We start from the raw sequence: 20,313 nt of genomic DNA, 5'->3' as shown, positions 1-20,313 counted from the left end.
AGCCCATTTATATCTTATTGTCGTCTTGTCCCACTAAATGCTAAGTTTAAACTGAATATTATAATAAACCTCATCTTCTAATTTCAGAAAGTTAACGCCCTCTTTTTTAAAAAAAAACTGCATCATATTCACTGTGGACAGAAACATGGAATTTTGAACAAAACACTTTATCAATGATAATATCAAAACATGCCACAGAAATATGAAAAATTATAAGAATTTTAGTGTTAAGAGTTAAAATTTTACTTAATCAGTAAGTCATATCTGTTCCGTAATAAGGAATTGGAAATCTGTACACGAAATATTGGAAGTTACAACAAACATATAACGAGTTATTTCACAATAAATAAAATACATTTTACAAGTAAGAGTTTTAATGTCCAAATGTTATAATTTACGCAACAAGAGTGCATTTTAGAAGTAGAATGAATTAGAAACGGAACATATGATTAAGAAATTGTGACATATAATTATTAATAGTGGCTATTCCCAGTATTATTTATATTATAAATGTGATTTTTCGTACAAACAAATTAGAAAATGGGACACAGAAATTAGAAATCGGGACAAAGAATATTGATGGACATTCCCTTACATATAAAATATTATGAATTTAAGTAACATTATAAGCCCAGGAAGTTTAATAGAGAACAGATATCACAAATTAAATGCAAAATGTATAAGCACGTTCTGAATCTGTATAAAATAGTGCATTATATTTGTGGTCATTGCCAATTCAGTTAAACAAGAATGAAACTGCTATTTTAATTTTTAAATCAGGAAATAAAACAGGAAACGGGAAACTATATAATAACTGAAACGGAAACTAAACCTTTGCTGTAAAAGTATGTATTATTCTCATGCATATACACTTGTAGATATTGTTAAAGTCGCAATAATAAGTTATAATATATTAAATTGTTCATTAATGTATAATATGTGGTCAATAATTATTCTTTTTACACATATTTCTAGTTAAAACTGACACTTGAATTCCTATGTAGTAGTTTCCATTTGGATTTGAAATGAACATACATAATAATTTATAGTTTAGCACTTAAGAAATCATTGTTTACTTAGACAAGAAAGCTTAGTTATGACTTGTACTTAATCTAACATGTACTGTGCTTTACCATATGTGAGCTCTAGTGCCCTTTTCATAACATATACATAACACACAAAAATCTGGTTAAAATAACGTCTTTCATTATTTCTGTTTGGAAATTTCCATAGCAATTTTCAGTATTTTAGGTAACTTTCTCATTAAGAGCTTCTATTGTTTTCTTTAAAAATGGGTTGTAAAATCAAACGGCCATTCCAAAGCTTATAACGAATGACTTGTTGGTATGAAACCTATAATGATTAAAATTACTGTATACACTGCATAAATGATTACTTGAGAAACTACATTCAACGCTCACCATGCACTATGACACATTGTTTCAGATAAGATGGCCAGTGTAGACAGACAGGAGATAGGAGTTGATAATGTAAGCAGTTCTATTTTAGAATTCTACAATGATACCCTCATGAAGTAAAATAATTCGGTCCCGAAAACACGGCTACTAAACCCTAGCGACACCACCAAGATGACATTGTGGTGATAAGGAAAAGAGCTATCGACATTTCAGTGGTGCAACTATTTCCACTTTCAAACTGTAAATAGTTACAATCTGTTTTATACTTTTATTGACAAAATTTATTTAAAATATCGGAAAATGTAGTGCCGTGTCACTACAGGATTACTGTAATTTCATAAAATATATTATGAAAATAGTGGTGTCAAGAGCTTTTCTCTTGATTCGCACAATTGTACATTTCATTTTGATATCTGTCCCTATTCGAGCTGTAATTTCATGCATAGACACACTATAAGAACATTATCGCGCATGCAAATTGCCTAAATATCTATGATACTTTCACATGCAAACATAAGCAGTGATAAAATTTCCCTTAAAAATATGCTAGCGTTTTTTTTTAAGTAATGGCGCTATAGAGTAGTGGTGGTGCTGTGGTTATGGTATGCGTTTTCTGTTCAAATGCGACTACCAACATACATACTATAGTAAATGCTATGTTTCTTAAGAAGGCTTTAAAACTTAATTACTGACACACTGTGTGTTACGGAAACACATAAGAATTTGCGGTTTTTACTACTTTTTACAATGAAAACTGAAAAGCGTTTGTAACGCGTTTACTCCAGGTAAACTGTCTCGAGTGCTATTGGTTAGGGCGACGGTTTGCCGCGGCGGTCCGGGGTTCGATTTCCAACGCGGTCATCTTTTTTTTCTTGATTTGGTATTTTAGAAAAAAATACTCATATTCTAGTGTTGATGATATGACCGAACTTCAGTTTGACGAAAAGTTATTTTTAGCCAAATGTGGAGGCCAGTGCCTTTAACACAATTTATGCACGAAGGGCGGTTATACGTCGGGTGTAAAAAGCACGAAAAAATTATTTCGAACGACGTATCACCGCCCAGATGACCCTTTGCTATCACTATTTGTAAATTTTCTTCCGATCTTAATGCCCATTCTGACATGGTCTCACTCCGTCTCTGTCGTGACATATAAAATTCTGACAAGACCTATTCTCCTGATCTTATGTTTCCAAAAATACTGCCCTTGGACGCCCCACTGGCACTAGACCAGAAAAAAGCCTCTGTACATGTTATACCCTACCCCTGGGTATTCTATAAGAACCATGGTCATGAACGGGAAAATATACTAACCCATTTCAGTCGTATATTTCTCACTTAAAACGCGAAGACCGGTGAATGCGTACCTAGTGTAATGAACAAGCGATAATTTATCTTCCATCGTGCACCAGTCACATTGTCTCAATATTCCATATTGCAGAGATGCTCCACATATTTTATGCTTTCGTCAACGTTACAGAAAAAACTTGCGTGAACTCCCCTAATGAACATCCGGTCTAGAGGTCACAGCAGTGTGCACATGTTAGGCGAAATGTAAACAAACAAAAACAGAATGCAAAATATTCACAGTTATGCAATAAATCTCGAAATGATGAATGAAATTCCTCTTTTATATGATTTTGAATTTAAAATCATACATTGGTAAACATCTGTTCTTTTTATTTAATTCATTTTTCACATTTGCGCTGCATATACACATTTTAGCGTACACGTGTAGTAGAATGACGACTGACATACATTTTCACATCAGCCAATCAGAATGTTTTGTAATCTAGACCGGAACTTCACCAGGGAAGTTCAAGCAAGTTTTTTTTGTGTAACGTTTAAAAACTATAAACTACACGTTGTTTTTCTAAGATAAGAAGTATTGAAGAAATGTGACCGGTACACAATGGAAGACAAATTATCGCCTGTTTAATATCCATAGTACACATTTACTAAACTGTGTTTTTTAGGTATGAAATGCGCGATTGAAATGGGTTAGTATATTTTCCCGTTCATGACCATGGTTAGAATACCTTGGAGTAGGGTATAACAGGTACAGGGGCATTTTCTTTCTGTTCTGGTGCCAGTGGGACGCCCTCTTATTTTCGAATTTGAGTTATTCTATTTTCCCTTATGGCTTGATTCCGACTAGTTATTATTTTCTGCTGATTTTATAGGGTATGGGTTTCTTTAAGGACGATTTCAAAAATCTATTTGCAGACTTTAATAATGTCGTCATAATCATGATATATCATCAAATGCATCATCAAATTGACTTCATAATGACAGCATAATTGCGTCATTCTAAAAATAAAACTATGAGAAGATATAATAATGACTAAATAACAAATACATTGTATAACATATAATCAACGCTAAGGGCAAATATGAAGAAAACCCTAAGTAAACAAAGTCATTTTTAAAAATTCGACCAGTGCTGTGACTGGATGTCATGGATCAAGTGCAGATACATATTAAACTGAAAGAAAACTATTTTCCTTTAAGTAGACAAAGTTACAAGTATGGGAGGCCGGAAATGTCAAAAGTTACTGTAATAGGAAAATTAAAAACAGATAAAGTATTTTCAGGATTGTAATAATATATATTTTATTTGAACTGTACGACCGACCTATATAAATAGTGTTAACACACGATTTTAAGTGCGAAGTCGGCATGCTCTAAACCCGTTTACACCCCCACCCCCCCCACCCGGTTTCCTACCTATATATAAGATACTGACCGTTCCAGTGCGGTGCCCCTATTTTTAACTTGTTTTCTGTTCGTCTTGTATTTGTGTTGCGTATGTTGTCTTGTTTGTTGTGAGCGTTTATTTCCTCTTTCTAACTGCCCCTATCGCCCCCTCCCATCCTTCCCCCTTGCATTTGCACTTCCTTGCTTTTGCTTCCCCTCTTCTTTTACAATGAGTAAGTAATCGTGCTCACCTTTGGCTGCCAAATCTCTTAGGCAGTGCCCATTTGTTGTTTTTTTCATGTATGTGCTTGTGCCTCCGTGTGTCTTGGGCGGTGCAATACAGTGTTGTTATATCATACTTGCCTGTTTTTTTTATTTTTGTAAGTTAGTTATGTGTGAGTGTGTTTGTCTTTTGTACGCGAGTGGCTGCCGTGGTTTACGTTGTAGGGTAACTGTGTTTAAGGAACGTAGCATTCCCTTTTGAATATTCATCCTTGTTCCACTTTTCTCTTCAAACTCCCTTTTCCCTACCCCCTACTCCTTCCTTCCCTTTTATTTGGCATAAAACTAAAAAGTAATTGGATGTATACATAGCGATAAGTATCACGTCAACGTGACGTCAACATTATAACGTTGTGATGGTATATTCATCCCCATAGCATTGAAAATAACTACCTTTATTTTTCACTGACAGGGAATTACAAATATGTATAATTTTGTTAAAAAAATAAGACTGGAATAAATGAATATGTTTTTAGATGTAATATAAAGATAGATATCTTTTATTCATAACTAAGATGAAAGATATAAATATATTTTCACTGGCCCTGAAATACAAAATGGGCACAATTCAGTTAGAACAATCGTAAAAAGATTAAATAAAAGCTATTCTTGTTTATTTTAGATATTTATAAGCTCTCGTAAACAAAAGACTTTACATTGTCGCTCGTTGCTACGCTACCTGTAAAAATAGAACATGTACAGTAGACTATGTGCTATATATTTTGATCTTGCATTGAAACAAACAAATATCATCCATGTCGATGTTTGAACAAGTCGTTCAAACAGATTTCATTAAAACTAAAACATAAGATTTTTAATGACGAGACATCATTTTGATTTACAAGTAAATACATCAAACAGAAAGAAAATACCAAATTACTGTCGTACCGTATCCGAAAGACTTATGGGCGGCTGCCTTCCTTGAATGGAACTTTTCCTGTTGGTTTTTGTCCTTGATATTGTACAAATTAGAGTAAACGTATTTGCTTTTATATTTCAGGTTCCAGTGCATTCTGAAAATGTCATACAAAAAGAAAGTACACAATTAATATTCAAATTAAAGTAACAAATATAAAAATAAAGAGAAAAACATAACTTAAATTAACCGGATTGGCATAAGAAGCCATTAATTATAGTGGCTATTTAGGATACTTCTCAACATTAAACACAACGCAATATGTGCGCTATCAACAAGCAGTTTTTGTTTGCGCGTTTGTGTTTGCGTACGTGGTAATACGAAATAAAATGTTTTGTGTCTCGCGTTGGTTCGCGTGGTAGAACGGCAAGCTAAAATTTTGTTATTTTGTGTGCCACCTTCTGTTCTCTGGCGGCATATTCGCGGATCTTTCTGTACGAAAAATCTCGCATGTAATTAATAATGTATACTGAAGCAAATTATTTGGTCAAATTATTGGTAAAAGCTATTGTTTTTATAATACAAATATGCACATGCGCTGCGCAGTGAGACACGCAAAAGAACCAATAATTCTTGTGGCTCGAGCGTCAGCACGAAACAAAAAAGTTTAGTTGTTGCGTTCAATAGTTCGTTACGGAGCTTGGGAACTTCATTTTGTTCTAAAGGCGTATTTCAAGTCAACATAGCAAAACTGCCAAAATTTCTTTATTGTGCGTTGGCGCGGGCACAACGACGATACAACGAAATGTGCAACGTACGTTTTGATCCATTAACAGTTATATTCCTTTAAAGAAAAATACATTAACACAACATAGCTCTGTGATCTTTATAGTTGTGTTACGTTTACCAAAATGTAAAGCATTTGTTCAAGATTATATGATAAAAAGACTTTTGTCATGCAAATGATAAAATTAGACTGATCAACAATGATTAGTATCTTAAAAATTCATCAACACATGGTGTCAATCTTTCCGTTATTATTAAATGAATATAACTATGTACTATGAGTTTACCATAAATATATATCATAACAATATTGATGAATGCAATTCCATTCTATAAACCTCGTAATAAGATTACAGCAAACTGCGTTGTCCAAGATTATGTTTGGGTCAATTTTGCAGAGGAAATGCCGCGTAATGAAGACGATGACAAAACGGAACAAAATGTAGAAGCCATTGTTCGTATGCATGAAAACACAGATAAGCAATCTAACAGGAGAGGTAACAATGATACTAGAAGTTATGCAAAACAAAAACAAAGGTATCTTATTCAAAAAGGAGAATGAATAATATGTCGTGATTTTGAACAATGTTTTGTTTTTGTTTCGGAGTTAACTCTTAATGCAAGAAATATAAAATTGTATAAAATATTTTACTTTTTCGTTAACATTTAGGGAAAATGCATCTTTTTACGTGTTTGAAGAATCCGGAGATATTGGTTGGTGCATGAGCCCTGTAGATGATATACTACGGAATAAGCACGCGGAAAACAAAAATAAACGAACAGATTATCACTTAACTCAATTATATTTCCATGATGCGCGCGGGAATTTCTGCGTTGTCGTAATTTCTTTTTGATTTATTCGTTTTGGGGCCGTAATGCGTTAACGCTTTGCCATGGAACTTGCATATATAAAAAGAACACGTGAGCGCGAGAATCTCTCTGCAAACATGTAAACACACGTTTTACTCTCTTGTTGAAACACCCCCGAAAAGTGGCAAGAACAGCAGTTTTATGCTAGAATAATAATTAGAATGAATATTTATACTATAGGTACTCTTTGGTTGGCCTTTGCTTTGCGACTCTTCTTATTTTCACCAATAAAATGGAAGGGCGGAGCTTTATGGATAAGCGTATTTCATTTACTTTGGGCCGCTGTGTACATCGTCAAATTAATCTACCTAACGCGTCTTGTAAGTACCCATTTTGTTGTCTAACACCTTGCTGTTTCGTTGTTAAAAAGACAAAAGCTACATTCAATGCACATAACCACCTGTGAATAATTAACGTGTAAGAGGTACAATGCTCTAGTATTTTTCATAAGAACAAATGCATAATAGCACTCTAAGGTTTAACAAAAACTCACACAAACAGTCTTCAGTGGCAACCGTTAGAATACGCCCTCTTCGTCTACTTAGTGTTATGAATTCTGACCCACTGAGATTACAGAGTCCATTCAGCTTCCTTAAAAATATAATTCCGCCTTAGAAATATAATTCCGCTTTCGTCCCACGTCTGCTTCCGTAGAATCACACGCAATCAGAGACCTCAAACAATGGAAGTAACAATCAGTGACTGGAATAATAGAAACGAACTGAAAATGAACACTTCAAAGACATAATTTATTATGTTTGGTAGCAGACCTCATTTAAACAAATGTTTTACAAATTCGATTAATGATATTGCTGGTGATGGTATCAAACGTGAAATGATCAAACGTGAAATGACAATTAGATATTTTTGTGCATGTCTTGATGAAACCTTGAACTTTAAAGACCATGTAAATCGAAATTAAGAATTTCCAAAAAATTTAACCGAAGCAACGATTGAAATTTTAGTTTTGTTTCTAGTTATTTGACATCTGGATTACTGCAATGCCTTACAGTATGGTGTAGTTAACAGTGAGATGGGTAAGATGCAACATATTCAAAAATGTGTGCAAACCTTGTCCTCAACAATAGGAAATAAAAAAGTTTCAGAGAGGCATTGCATGACTTACGTTGGTTGCCAGTGAAAGCAATTGAGTTTAAGATACTTTCTTTCATATATAGCTGTCACATTGGCAGAATATCTATGTATCTAACCGAATTGCTTACAGAGTTTATTACTTACTCCTAGAAGACAATGTATGAGATCGTCAGAAAATTTTGAATTTCGTTACGTTGTTCCATAAAACAAGTGCAAAACATTTAATGACAGAAGTTTCTGTACAATTTGTCCAAGTGCCGTTACACTTACGAAAAAGTGAAAACCTTGATAGGTCTACATTAAAAATATATAGACACTGTATATTAGAGAATTCATGGCATTGTTTTAACATTTTAGATAATTGTTTTATATGTGACAACACCAGATGTTACTTTTTAATGTTATGTGAGTTTTTACATATACAACGCTATAGAATTATGTCATTGTATAGAGATGGTACCTAAAAATTCAAATTGCATCTGATATTATTTACTGTTGAACACTTAACATCGGAGAACCTCAATTATATAATGGTGTAGGCAGTGACAGATAACTCTTCTAGAACAATTTGTTACGTGACCAAAGTACGCATAGATTCGGATTATATAGTTTACTTCAAGATCTATGATTAATCATTCAAACGAAAAAAGTTGAGCATTATCTTTCATTTTCGAAAGAAATAATTCAAAGCCATTTTTTTTATTATTCATTACCGTCGAAAATATACAGGTATGGTATTATCATAGGAAGGAAAACATTATTCGTGAGAAAAAAATAAATAGACTATAAGAATTTACGACATCGAATCCCTCAGCATTTTACAAAATTCGTATATTCTATCTGATGGTCACACCAAAACCGTACCAAAAACTGTGCCGAAAGAAGTTATTTCACTTTTTATGACACGTACATTGTGTTTACAAATGTACCTTATTTGCATATTGACCGAAGTTTGCGAAATCGCATTTACCTCGCCGAATTTGCCGTTACAGAAACTTCTGTTAATATAATGTAGACGGTCATTAGTATAAATAAAATGGCTGTGTTAGTTAAAAAGAAATGACATTCACCTTTCTTTAGCTATCCATCAAAATTACGAAGCCGGTTTCGCTGTCAAAAGTTCCCGTAATTACTGAAGGGTGCTATGTTAAAGTATTGCTAGCGAGGGATAAACGATATGCGCTTCAGTTTTGCACTTCATTTGTTGTTGTTGTTGTTGTTGTCGTTGAATATGTGGCCTTAGGTACCATCTCTACATTGTATAGAAAGAGGCTTTTAATCAAATTAACCAGTTTCAGTATTACAACCACGCTACAAATGCCTTCATTGTAAAATCGTTAAATATTAAATTCATAGATTCCCATAGCTGTTGTTGGAATCTATGAAAGTAAAATCAAATGGGACACTACTTCTAAGATAATTTATTTAGCTTTTATTGTGTTTTCAAGAAATGTAAACCCCATTTTTAATGTCAGTTTTTCTGACATTTCTTTTTTTCCATTGCAGACGTTTCAAATAGGACATTGTCGTGAACGCGCGAGCAGTATTACCGAGGATGGCTACATTGCCCTACATCACACTTTGTTGAAAAATTGGGACGCCAGTAAGCTAATTTTATGTTAATAAAAATTCTTATCTTCAAAATATAATGCGCTACCACGCTAACGAGTGATGCACCAACTTTGAGACGTTAACCAAAATCAAGAGCTGTATGTTGACAGGAAGCCCGACTATTCGAAATAATGATGTATGGGCTCCTAGTTATGTTACGAATGCTAATAGTTGTGAGTAGAAAATTTGTTACTCTTGCCTACCGAAACCATGACGGAAAGCAAGTATTTAAAGTTTCAAAACCTTATATCAAACATCTAAACAAAATATGAACTGAACTAATTGCTATGTCAAAAAGGGCAATTACAAAGCCACAAGCCTTGTTGTAGTTGTAGTCGTTCTTTTCCTACATATGGAGACTATGATGGTAAACAACTGGTTAATATTGCAAAGCCATATGTCAAATAGTTGAGACAAAATATTGACTGATACAAAAAACTAAAAATTAACTGATTTCCAAGTCCAAAAAGGGCCAAAGTTCAGCCCAATATCCTTGTTATAGTTAATACCCTTGACTACTGATAGATATCATGACAATTTTCGAAGCCACATGTCAAATACTAGATAAAACGTGGGCTTGTACGAAAACTGAACCAATTTACAAGTTAAAAGCGCCATAATTCAGCAAAAATACTTTACAAAATTATTTATTTTGTCCATAGACAGAGACCGTTATCACGGCTGCTAATCGCGCAATTCCAGCACCACTGGTGCTCCGCTTCAATTGAATTGCGGCACTTCCGGTGAACGATTTGCGAAGGGAATATCAATAAATTTACGGTCAGTGGTTTATTTTTCTTTATAATGTTTTTAGTTTGAAACACTATATCAAAAATCGGGTTTCGTAGTTCGACCTGTATGTAAACAAAGACTTGTCCTGGAAAATATCGTCTTAATTAGTGGAAGAACGACCGAGGTACGATGAAAATTCTGCACGCGTAGTGACCCAAACTTTGCCCAAAAGAATCACAATACTGTAGATAAATGTTATTTTCTTGATTATTTACCCATTCCAAAGGATGAAATAGCAAACAGTCCCTCGGATATTACATAATCTTACGTAAAATTGTATTTTCCTTACAAAAAAGAGCACATACATGGATGAAATAAGTCAAAATAGCAAAACGGTAAAAGTTGTTTAAAATTTGCAACTAGGTGCCAAATATGGTCAACTTTAAGAATATACCAAGCAAATGCCATTTTTTAAACATTACTTTTAGGGGTCCAATACCTTAAGAGCCGCTGCAGACATTTTGAATATCTCAGCCTCTTTTGATTAAAAAAAAAAAAAAAAAAAAAAAAAAAAAAAAGCTGAAAGAGATATGAATATGACGACTGATAAGTGTTACAAATGCGCTTATTGATTCTACCTCATCCATACCTAAATGAAAATATGCTTTATACTGCGACAGTGTATGAGATACACTTTGACAAATACAATTTTAATTGAATAAGGTATATAACAGTAAACTATAAACATATGTAAAGTAAAAGTAATGATGTTTTAATTTACTTGCAGGTTATGAGACATTGCCTTATCCCCCTTCCATAGGAAAGTTTGCTGTGTATAACAAGGACGATCTTCGAAAAAGAATAAACTACGCTGTTGCAAAGGGAAGTATTTGTAAATTATTTAGAACTTAATAGCACGGAAGCTGTTAAGAAATGTCACAAACTTTTGGGACAAAAAGTATACAGTTCTCAAAATACCATTGCAAGAAAACAAAATTAAGTCCTGTGAATGACTTGCCTTCTTCAGGTCATTCAATTATGAGCTATAATTTTGAAAATACCCTAGATATAGAATTGAATAAAAGTTATGGATATGTTAAAAATAGTTTTCTTTAAAAAAAGTGAATTCCTTGTATTGTTAACCTTTATATATTTGTATCCCCAACCTTTTATGTTTTGGTTATCAATATGTTTTCAGGTCTACAATGCAGAATCTGAGGCCACGGGATACCTCAGAAAACTGCCTGGCGACGACATAACTATACATGTTGTTTACTGCCTGGCGACGACATAACTATACATGTTGTTTACTGCCTGGCGACGACATAACTATACATGTTGTTTACTGCCTGGCGACAACATAACTATACATGTTGTTTACTTTGATTTGATAGATGATCCAGAAAACCAAACACTTAAAAACATTCACACCAATAGTAAGATAATTTCCTATGCTTACAGACACATATTCGTTAAGTTATAGCCATTTGAAAATGTAGTGATGAATTTAAAAAAAAAGAATCGTCCGCTGAAAAAAAAAACACCATTTCGAGACTATAGCAGAAATATACTTTCATGGTAATGTATACCACAAGGTCACACGTAGCCCTTAGATAATTTCAGAGTTTGCTTAATGAGGATTTTGCATGATGATAAAGATAAACATTGTACAGGTGACTGCGTTGCGAATCAATTATCAAAATCATAATAAAGGGGAGCGGTGGTCCAGTGGTTAAAATGTCGGCCGCTCAACCCAGCGGTCATGGATTCGAGCCCTACTGGGGTCACGACCACCCTATCTCACATATCACCAGTACAAGGGTTTCCAGGAAGCGGAACCGAAAGTGTTAAAAAAAGCCAGAAACTTTCATCACAATCGACCTAAAATAGATTTGAATAAACTAAACTATCAAAACTGAAATTCAGAAGGTTGAATAAATTACAGAAAGATATTACATCTTGTCATTGTCGGTCCTAGTCTTTAAAATATCAAGTCAGTCCTTCCGTTAAATCTCTATATGTATTTCTGAGAGGAAACATCAGAATACAATTTCACCCTTTGTCCACAATTATCTCATTAGTTCAGCGGAGTTTTAAACCAGACCATGGATTGTCAAAACATCGGAAAGAAGACGGCAGTACAATATATAGCTATAATGTTACAGTGGATCTCAATGACAAAAATATGTCGTCTGTTCTAGACAGGTTTGTTTAAAACAATTTCTTTGGATGCAAATAGGACGTATTTCAGCAATAGTATCATACAAGTTTCTTCAAATATCACGCCGAAGAATTCATATTATTGCACCACGCCATTATTTATGAGATAAGATATAGTAACGCTTTTAAAGGATAGAAATATTCAGTAAATTGGGAAATTATTTTGATAAATTTACCACACTCTTAATTAATTTAAACAACAATTCTGAATGACACTTTAGGGTACTGGAACTGCGGATTGCATTTTCACTTCATTCTTTGAGAGTAAGCAGGTTTGGTAACGATTCAAGGTGCCTTCACATATATGGAAATGTAGGTATATTTCTAATTTATACATATGTTGTGGCACTGTGCAAAATATTTATTTTTCTTCACAGTTCAATGTTCAGTGTTTATGAAATTAAACGTAATCAATATAACGCCTCTAATACAAGTATTGTCAGTGCGAAAAGTAGGAAATACAACCGCTGTGAGTTTGTAAAGAAAATTTAGAACACTATTTCGTCACTAAATGAAATCTCTCACCAAAAGATCTCAAGAATGTTCAAGTTTTCCAAACAAAAGTTTATGTTTGACATCAGAAAATGAATAATTACTGCTCTGTATCTAAGTAAACACAAAATGAACATTTTTATGCGTATAAGCACTATTAAGTGTTAGGTTCAAACTAGCATACATGAAAAAGTAAATGTCTAATACATGTACCAACACAAACAGACAATTTATTTTTACACGTCACTATTACTTCATGTAGCAACTGCGAAAACATACATGGATAGTTTTGATGAGGATTTTCTACTTTTAATGATAACATCTAATGACAAAATAATTTAGTGATGGGCCAACTATAATCTTTAAACATAACATCTATGTGTACATTTTTTCCAGGTGTCTTTCAACGACGAAGATCACAATGGCCAAGTAAAGGTTTATCTCACTACCGGCATTTTACCAGTTAGATGTACAGAAATGAATTACTCTCTTACAGGTAGGAAAGTACTTCACATTGTTTAATCTAAAACCACCAATATGCAGAACTGAAAGGAAACTCAAGGAAAGCGTATTTTATATTTAAAAGCAATGATTGCATGACGTATATTCCTATTTTTATGAAAAAAAAAAAACAACAACAACAAACAAACAAACAAAAGTATCACTATGTTTTAACAAATTAACTGAAGTTTTCCCTCGATTTGTTTGAATCTGTTTAGCACCATTTTACAGCATTTACAGAACCATGTCAGCCTGCCAGAGTTACAGTTAAATAAACTGTATGCTTGGCAACAAAAAATGTTTATATTTGTTTTTATAGTTTTAAAGGGACTGACCTCCAGATCGTTCGACAACAATAGAAATTGCTGCTGTTTTTACTACTTTTACGATGAAAATTGAAAAGCGTTCATAATATTTTACTCCAGGTAAACTGTCTCGATTATAAATATCTATATTTTGAAGTGGTAATTCATTATTTCTGCTATATTGTTATTCGTTACGACGACAAGAAAATATTTTTTTTGGCGCGGCGGTCTGGGGTTCGATTCCCGACGCGGTCATCTTTTATTTCTTGGTTTGTAATTTTTGAAATATTTCCGAAACAAAAACTCGTATTCTAATGTTCATAACATGACCAAACTTCTATTTGAAAGAAAACATATTTGTAGCCAAATCTGGAGGCCAGTGCCTTTAAAGAAACAAGCTGATACGACTGAAAAAAGAAGTGCCGAGAAAGTTAATCTAGACGTCTTTTTCCCATTACATGCAGATTCTCCACAATGCAGGGATTATCACGGGAAAGATGCACTATGTGTCAAGATACTGGCTTACGTTACCATTTGTGGTGATTGTGTTATGTTTGTAGGAGGAATAATCGTACTGATTGTAAGTAAAAGCCGTTGGTTTATAAGGAATAATATATAGATTCGATTGTAAAATATCTTTCACTGAGTGAATAAAAATGTATTTCGAGACCTGGAGCCTCAAGTGAAACAGTACATGCCGGTATTCACAAGTGCAACCTATCAATTTTCCGGTGACGTGTACAACAAACGACATTTTCAATATTTTAACATAATCCTATCAATTGTGTAGCGCAATGCACAATGACACGCCCATCGCTTTGATTTCACATCATTTTTGTTGGGGTGTTAGATTAATTACTTCTCTTTCTAAAATACGTCGGCTGTTCTTGTATGTTTGCGTATTTGATGGTAGATATAAGTAAAGTTTATGTCGATAAAAGTTTTCATGATCTTTAGCATTTAAGAGTATGTCTGTGCTATTTCAATTACTATTTTGTTAGAAACAGTAAATCATGAAAATATCAGTTTCAGTTTGATCACAAATACACAAATAATTACATGTACGTCTTTGTTAAAACAGTTTTTATTATCGCAGAACCATGGTCTCTTAAAATAACAAAAAAAGAAAATGTGTGACCATTATTCATTGCTCATGAATGTAGATAATTTACCTGTCTCAATTGTCAAATCATTTGCTATTATTCATTTACAAAGGCAAAGGGGTTTATTTTTTGCGTTGAAAAGGTGTCTATTAAAATATTCTTTTCTTTATCTCATGGAATAAACACATATGTGATACAAACATTTTTTTTTAACTTTCACAGCACGAATCTGCTTTGATTTCATAGTTTATTTTGTATATTGTAAGAAATAGGAATATCATTTAATTTTCAATATGCTTAGAAAAGAGTCACTACGAATGTTTAGATACCATGATCCTTTTTGTATATTTTATGCTTAAACAGATCACATTCTTCTATATGAAAGAACATTACCAAAGAATCTACGGTGAGACTGAAGGAATGAAAAATCTGCCTTGGGATGAATATACTGGTAATGTGCAGTGGTGGCATATTCCATCTATCATAAGTGATGGTTTCACATTATATGGAGTCTTTCGGATCCTAGAAAAGGTAATAGTAAGGTTTTCAATACACCGGAAGTATGGAGTTTTCTTTAACGGATGAATTATATATATAACATATAATACATTACTTATGTGTGAATTATATCATGATTGATACAGCCAGAGTTGCAATATTGAATATTGTACGGTTATTATAAAAGTAGCTCGATCTAGGATGCTGTATTCGGCTCGAGTGGATTTTGCCAGATTGGATCTCACGAGGCGCGCATGCGCCGAGTGTGATCCGTCCTTGCAAAATCACTCCAGCCAAATACGAAATCCCAGATCTAGCTACTGTTTGTATGACCCTTTTATTTTATATAGAAATGGTACCGAAAAATCGAATTCGTCTTTATAGATATTTTTCAGAGTAAAATAATAGCTAAGTGCACCAATTAATTAAATATATTTATGGTTTTCTTCCTCTCTGTAAAATAGAAATATTTTATATTTAAAAATGACTTTCTCAAAATATCTGAAGTAAAAAAGATAATTTTTTCATTGATCGTTTTTCAATGATTTTAGGATTTCCCCAATTTTAGTCTGTATCAAAAGTCTCCACAGCTAAATAAATTCAGTAGAGTATAATATAAGTTGAGTCTACTTTCAGCATTTTGAAAGAGCCAATATTGAACTTCCTGTTGTCTTTTAATAAAGTCAAAACCAAGACTAGTATAAAACGCATGAAAAAATGTGAGTGAAAGAGAATGACATGCTCTTTATTATAAGCTTACCAAAACAATAGCAAATATTTACCAGAAAGAAGTAATTAAAGATTTTATAATGTAAATAAACCCCTACACTATGTTACCATCAAAATTGTTCACTCATGAATGCACTCAATTTAGGTGATAATTGTTGATATAATTGTAAATGAGAGGCCCTAACAAAAATCTTTTATGAGTTGTATGAACAGTTACAATTGTAAAGTTATGTTGATATCTGAAGTTACCCCGCTTACTTTGTTTACAACAATAAATAAAACAACTTTAATTTGTTTAAGTAGTTGAGTTGTGACGAAAATCATCAAATAAAGTAATCTCCATATGTTTTTTCAGCATTTATTCGTTTTTCATTGAAGCAATGATCGTTTTAGTTCCATCCAAAGCATGTTGAATTGCTTAAAATACAGAGAAGAGAGTCATTACCTATCAGCTTCCTTAAAATGTTGTAATTATAACTACATGTACTACGTTAGAACATTGTAATTTCATTTCATGATAATTACTTTTTGTGTTACATTATTTGCAACAAAGTACACCCGAACAGTAAGAGAAATGCTTCAAAATGACTAAACATAAGAAACATTTTCAAAATGATTAACTGAAGTGATGAATATAAGCAGTATAGCTACGTTGTTACACAGACGTGATACCAGTATAACATTTTTTTGTAATTTCTCATTGTTGAATATGTACATTTTACATTTTAGTATATAAATTTTGTGTAAATCAATGAATCATCATTGAGAACAATAAATAACTTTGGCTAAAAAATTGAAACTTAATAACGTTTAATTTATTTAAAAGAATTTATGCATCATTTTACTTTATTTTCATGCACTACTAAACTTACTATTAGGGCCTCACTACATCTTGTAAAACAACTGTCAGTGAAAGTATGCATGTTTTATATTGAATACAGAGAGAATTAAACAATTGTAGGTCATATATTGTCCGCCAAATCAGTGGTTGGGAAAAGGACCTAATTGATTTGTCTTTCATTTTTGACCAATGTTTTATGTTGGTTTCAGTTTATTGGTCAATTCAGAGTTATTCCCCTTAGATTTTCTTGGGTAGGTACCATCTCTATTATGTACCTCCCTCATTTGTTTGTTTATTTGTAATCGAACGAATTCTTAAATGTTTGATGATGTTAAAATGAAATAAGTGAAGTTTTTGTGTGTGTTATTTATATAACCGTGTCAGCTAATGCATATTAATGAAAGTAGTCGGGCAACATTCAATACGGAAGGTCCAATACGGGACTTTTTTCAGCCTGTTCGTATTTCCTTGTGAAATGCAATCTGTTATTTTGACAGAATTTGTATAGGTATACAATAAAATTGAATATATCAATTTCCTTTTGTATTTATCTCATTTTTATCACAGACTTAATTCATAAAACAGTTTTAATAGACGGTCAGAAGTTGAATAGAAATTTTTTTCTCAAATTTTGGATATATCACGTATTTTAAATGATGGTTTTGATAGACACAATTACCTTCCTGTTTCCTAAATATAGTAGAAATATCTAATTGGTCTGATTTTTACCTTTAAGATGTATATGCCTTTTTAAGTCATTTGAAGTATAATATACAGAAAAGATGAACATGAATGTTCTCATCTAGTTAACTTGAAAAACGTCTTAGAACATGATGCAGGGAAAACTTTATGTATGTTAATCTTTTCTTTAAGCCTGGTGATGATAACGACCTGGAGAATCAACCTTTGAACCAGTGGGACAAAGATTTTGTGTATCCGGCTGCTTACTCACTTGGTTTTCACTGCTTCGTTTCATCAAATTCCATCTTAAGTTCACAGTAAGTGTTTTGTAAGATGAAGAGGTTTGCTCTTGTCATTTTATATTCTTTGAATTTTATCCAAACAAAAAATGCGAACGTAGATTCCATGGAACAAACAAACGCAAATCTATGTTTATACATAATCGCAAACTTATGGTTTTGCTTTGCAATAAATATAAGGTTAAATTATGAGTTTTGCATCTCTTTTGCTTTTAAATTACCGATTTTCCCTTGCATAGATTTTTCGTCTTATAAAACAATTAAGTTATTAGTTTGACGTGAGATTTTTTCCTAACTTATCGATTTTTATTTGCATAGATTTTTGTCTTATATTTTAATGTTTTACTCCATATATTTTTCAGTTGTTGTTTAAAACCGTTAAAAGATCAGCCTGCGATGTTTTTTGCTTCCTTATCTGTGTTACCATTATCCTTGTGGGCTTCATGTTATGTGCATATATAGTTCTTGGACCGTACCATGTTAAGGTACTGTACCTTCTGAAAGGTTTATTTACATTTTTAAATGATTTTGTGAAATAGCATCAAACAACGTTCATTCACTTTTTCAGATAAAAAATTCTCTCAATCCATTTAAAACTTGAAACGATCAAGTTAAAGCTTCGTACATTACAATGCACAATATGCTTACCGAAAAATGCATTTGACTAATATCTTTCCAAGAGGAGACAGCGGGTTCGACTATTTCGATTCTGGATAATGAAATTGGGCACACCTAAGGAAACTGGAGTATTTAATGACCCAACTGTGGATGAAAATATTGGACAATAGTTCAAGTCTAAGCCAAATGTATTTAGTACTAGCAGAGATAAATTGTATCAAAACATTAAATAAGTATAAAAGGGACATAATTCGTGGAAAGTTTCTGTAGTGGTACCTCACAATGTGTCAGATCAGGTGGCTAATAATGTGGAACTACTATTTAAAGTTTGAATCAATATTGTTTAGTAGTAGTTTGAATATAAAATTCTAATATAAAATAGAAAATTACTCATTACATAGCGGCGTCAACGTTATGGATGTTGTGTCTTAGACGTGATGCTGGTGATAATGTGGAACAACGATTTTCAGTTTAATCATATCCATTTATCAAAAACAGAGATATGGTGAAAAATCATCAAAATGAAACTGAAATTCTATAAGTTAGGGGAAATAATTTATGAAACATTTGCATTAGAGTTATTGACATTATGTGAATGAAATTCATTAAGCAATAGCAATGTTACAGTGAAAGTGCATCTAAATATACATGAAATTCTAAGTAATAAAGGGGCAAAATTTATGAAATATTGGTACATGAGTTATGTCCCTTGCCTCATGTAATGTGGATGATAATGTGGCACAAATAATTCAAGCTTGTATCAAATCCGTTTGGTAATAACAGGTACAGAGTGCAAGAATATCGAATCTTTATCCTGAAATTTAAAGTAAAACTTGGATAATTAATATGGCGCAAAAGTTATCGCCGTTGTGGTTGATGATGTTGGTGATGATGTTGGACAATTATTTTTAGTTTGAATCAAATCTCTTCTGTAATAGCAGAAATATAGTGAAAATGCATGAAAAATTACTAAAAATTCTAAGTAAAAGGATGGGATAATTCATGCAATATTGTTGCGAGAGACCTTTATTCCATATGATGTGGGTGATGATGAGGAATAACTATTTTAAGTTTTTGGCAAATCCATCAAGTTATAACAGAGAGATAAAGAGAACAAGAACGTTTAACCAAGGTGTTGATGCCGACGTCGGGTCGGGCAGTATAACTTTCCATATATACATCTTATAGTCGAGCTAAAATGTGATGTATAAGTTACGATGCAACCATTAAAATGCTTTTTAATGTAACTTCTGTGTGGTTTCGAAAAAACATATTTATATTTCTTTTAATTGTAATACGTAATTTAGACTTTGATCTTATCTGTGTGATATTGAATAGCACATGGTAACAATAGTAAAGTTTTGTGTGTCTATGTACGTTGAAAAAAACTTATACTTACAGTTCCAAAGTCTCTCAACCACTACAGAAAGTTTGTTTGCTATGATAAATGGTGACGAAATATTTGCATCGTTTGCAGTCTTACAAAAAGCTTACGTTGGAGACATTAACAGAGTGTGGTTATTTTCTAGGATCATCATCTATAGTTATGTTACAATTTTCACAGTTTTAGCCTTTAATCTATTGATTGCCTTGTTCAACAGTGCATACGAAGTCGTGAAGGTAATTTTACAATATATCTATATCACTCGTATAGTTTTTGTACCAATTAGTAAAGATTT

At 32.7% G+C, this 20,313-nt stretch overlaps 1 protein-coding gene across 3 annotated transcripts; it reads left to right on the top strand.

Moving 5' to 3' along the window:
- The first annotated feature begins 737 nt into the window (after nucleotides 1-737).
- On the top strand, nucleotides 738-20,174 carry LOC123549598 (uncharacterized). 3 transcript variants are annotated; one of them, XM_053545172.1, is made up of 14 exons: nucleotides 738-845; nucleotides 1,447-1,490; nucleotides 6,438-6,536; nucleotides 7,090-7,229; nucleotides 9,511-9,607; nucleotides 11,135-11,783; nucleotides 12,429-12,552; nucleotides 12,789-12,879; nucleotides 13,456-13,555; nucleotides 14,330-14,445; nucleotides 15,332-15,499; nucleotides 17,910-18,034; nucleotides 18,379-18,501; nucleotides 20,036-20,174. In XM_053545172.1, the coding sequence occupies exons 6-13, from the start codon at nucleotides 11,648-11,650 to the stop codon at nucleotides 18,476-18,478; spliced, it is 960 nt and encodes a 319-aa protein (XP_053401147.1). In that variant the 5' UTR covers nucleotides 738-845; nucleotides 1,447-1,490; nucleotides 6,438-6,536; nucleotides 7,090-7,229; nucleotides 9,511-9,607; nucleotides 11,135-11,647; the 3' UTR covers nucleotides 18,479-18,501; nucleotides 20,036-20,174. The 3 variants fall into 3 exon arrangements, with proteins under 3 accessions (XP_053401147.1, XP_053401149.1, XP_053401148.1); XM_053545174.1 differs by lacking the exons at nucleotides 6,438-6,536; nucleotides 7,090-7,229; XM_053545173.1 differs by lacking the exons at nucleotides 738-845; nucleotides 1,447-1,490 and having other exon boundaries at nucleotides 5,178-6,536.
- Nucleotides 20,175-20,313: the final 139 nt, after the last annotated feature.

The sequence above is a fragment of the Mercenaria mercenaria genome, chromosome 6 (genome assembly GCF_021730395.1).
Source record: "Mercenaria mercenaria strain notata chromosome 6, MADL_Memer_1, whole genome shotgun sequence".
In the NCBI taxonomy this organism is placed as follows: Eukaryota; Metazoa; Mollusca; class Bivalvia; order Venerida; family Veneridae; genus Mercenaria; species Mercenaria mercenaria.
Note: the sequence above shows the minus strand (reverse complement) of the source record. Positions and strands in the feature narration are given on the sequence as shown.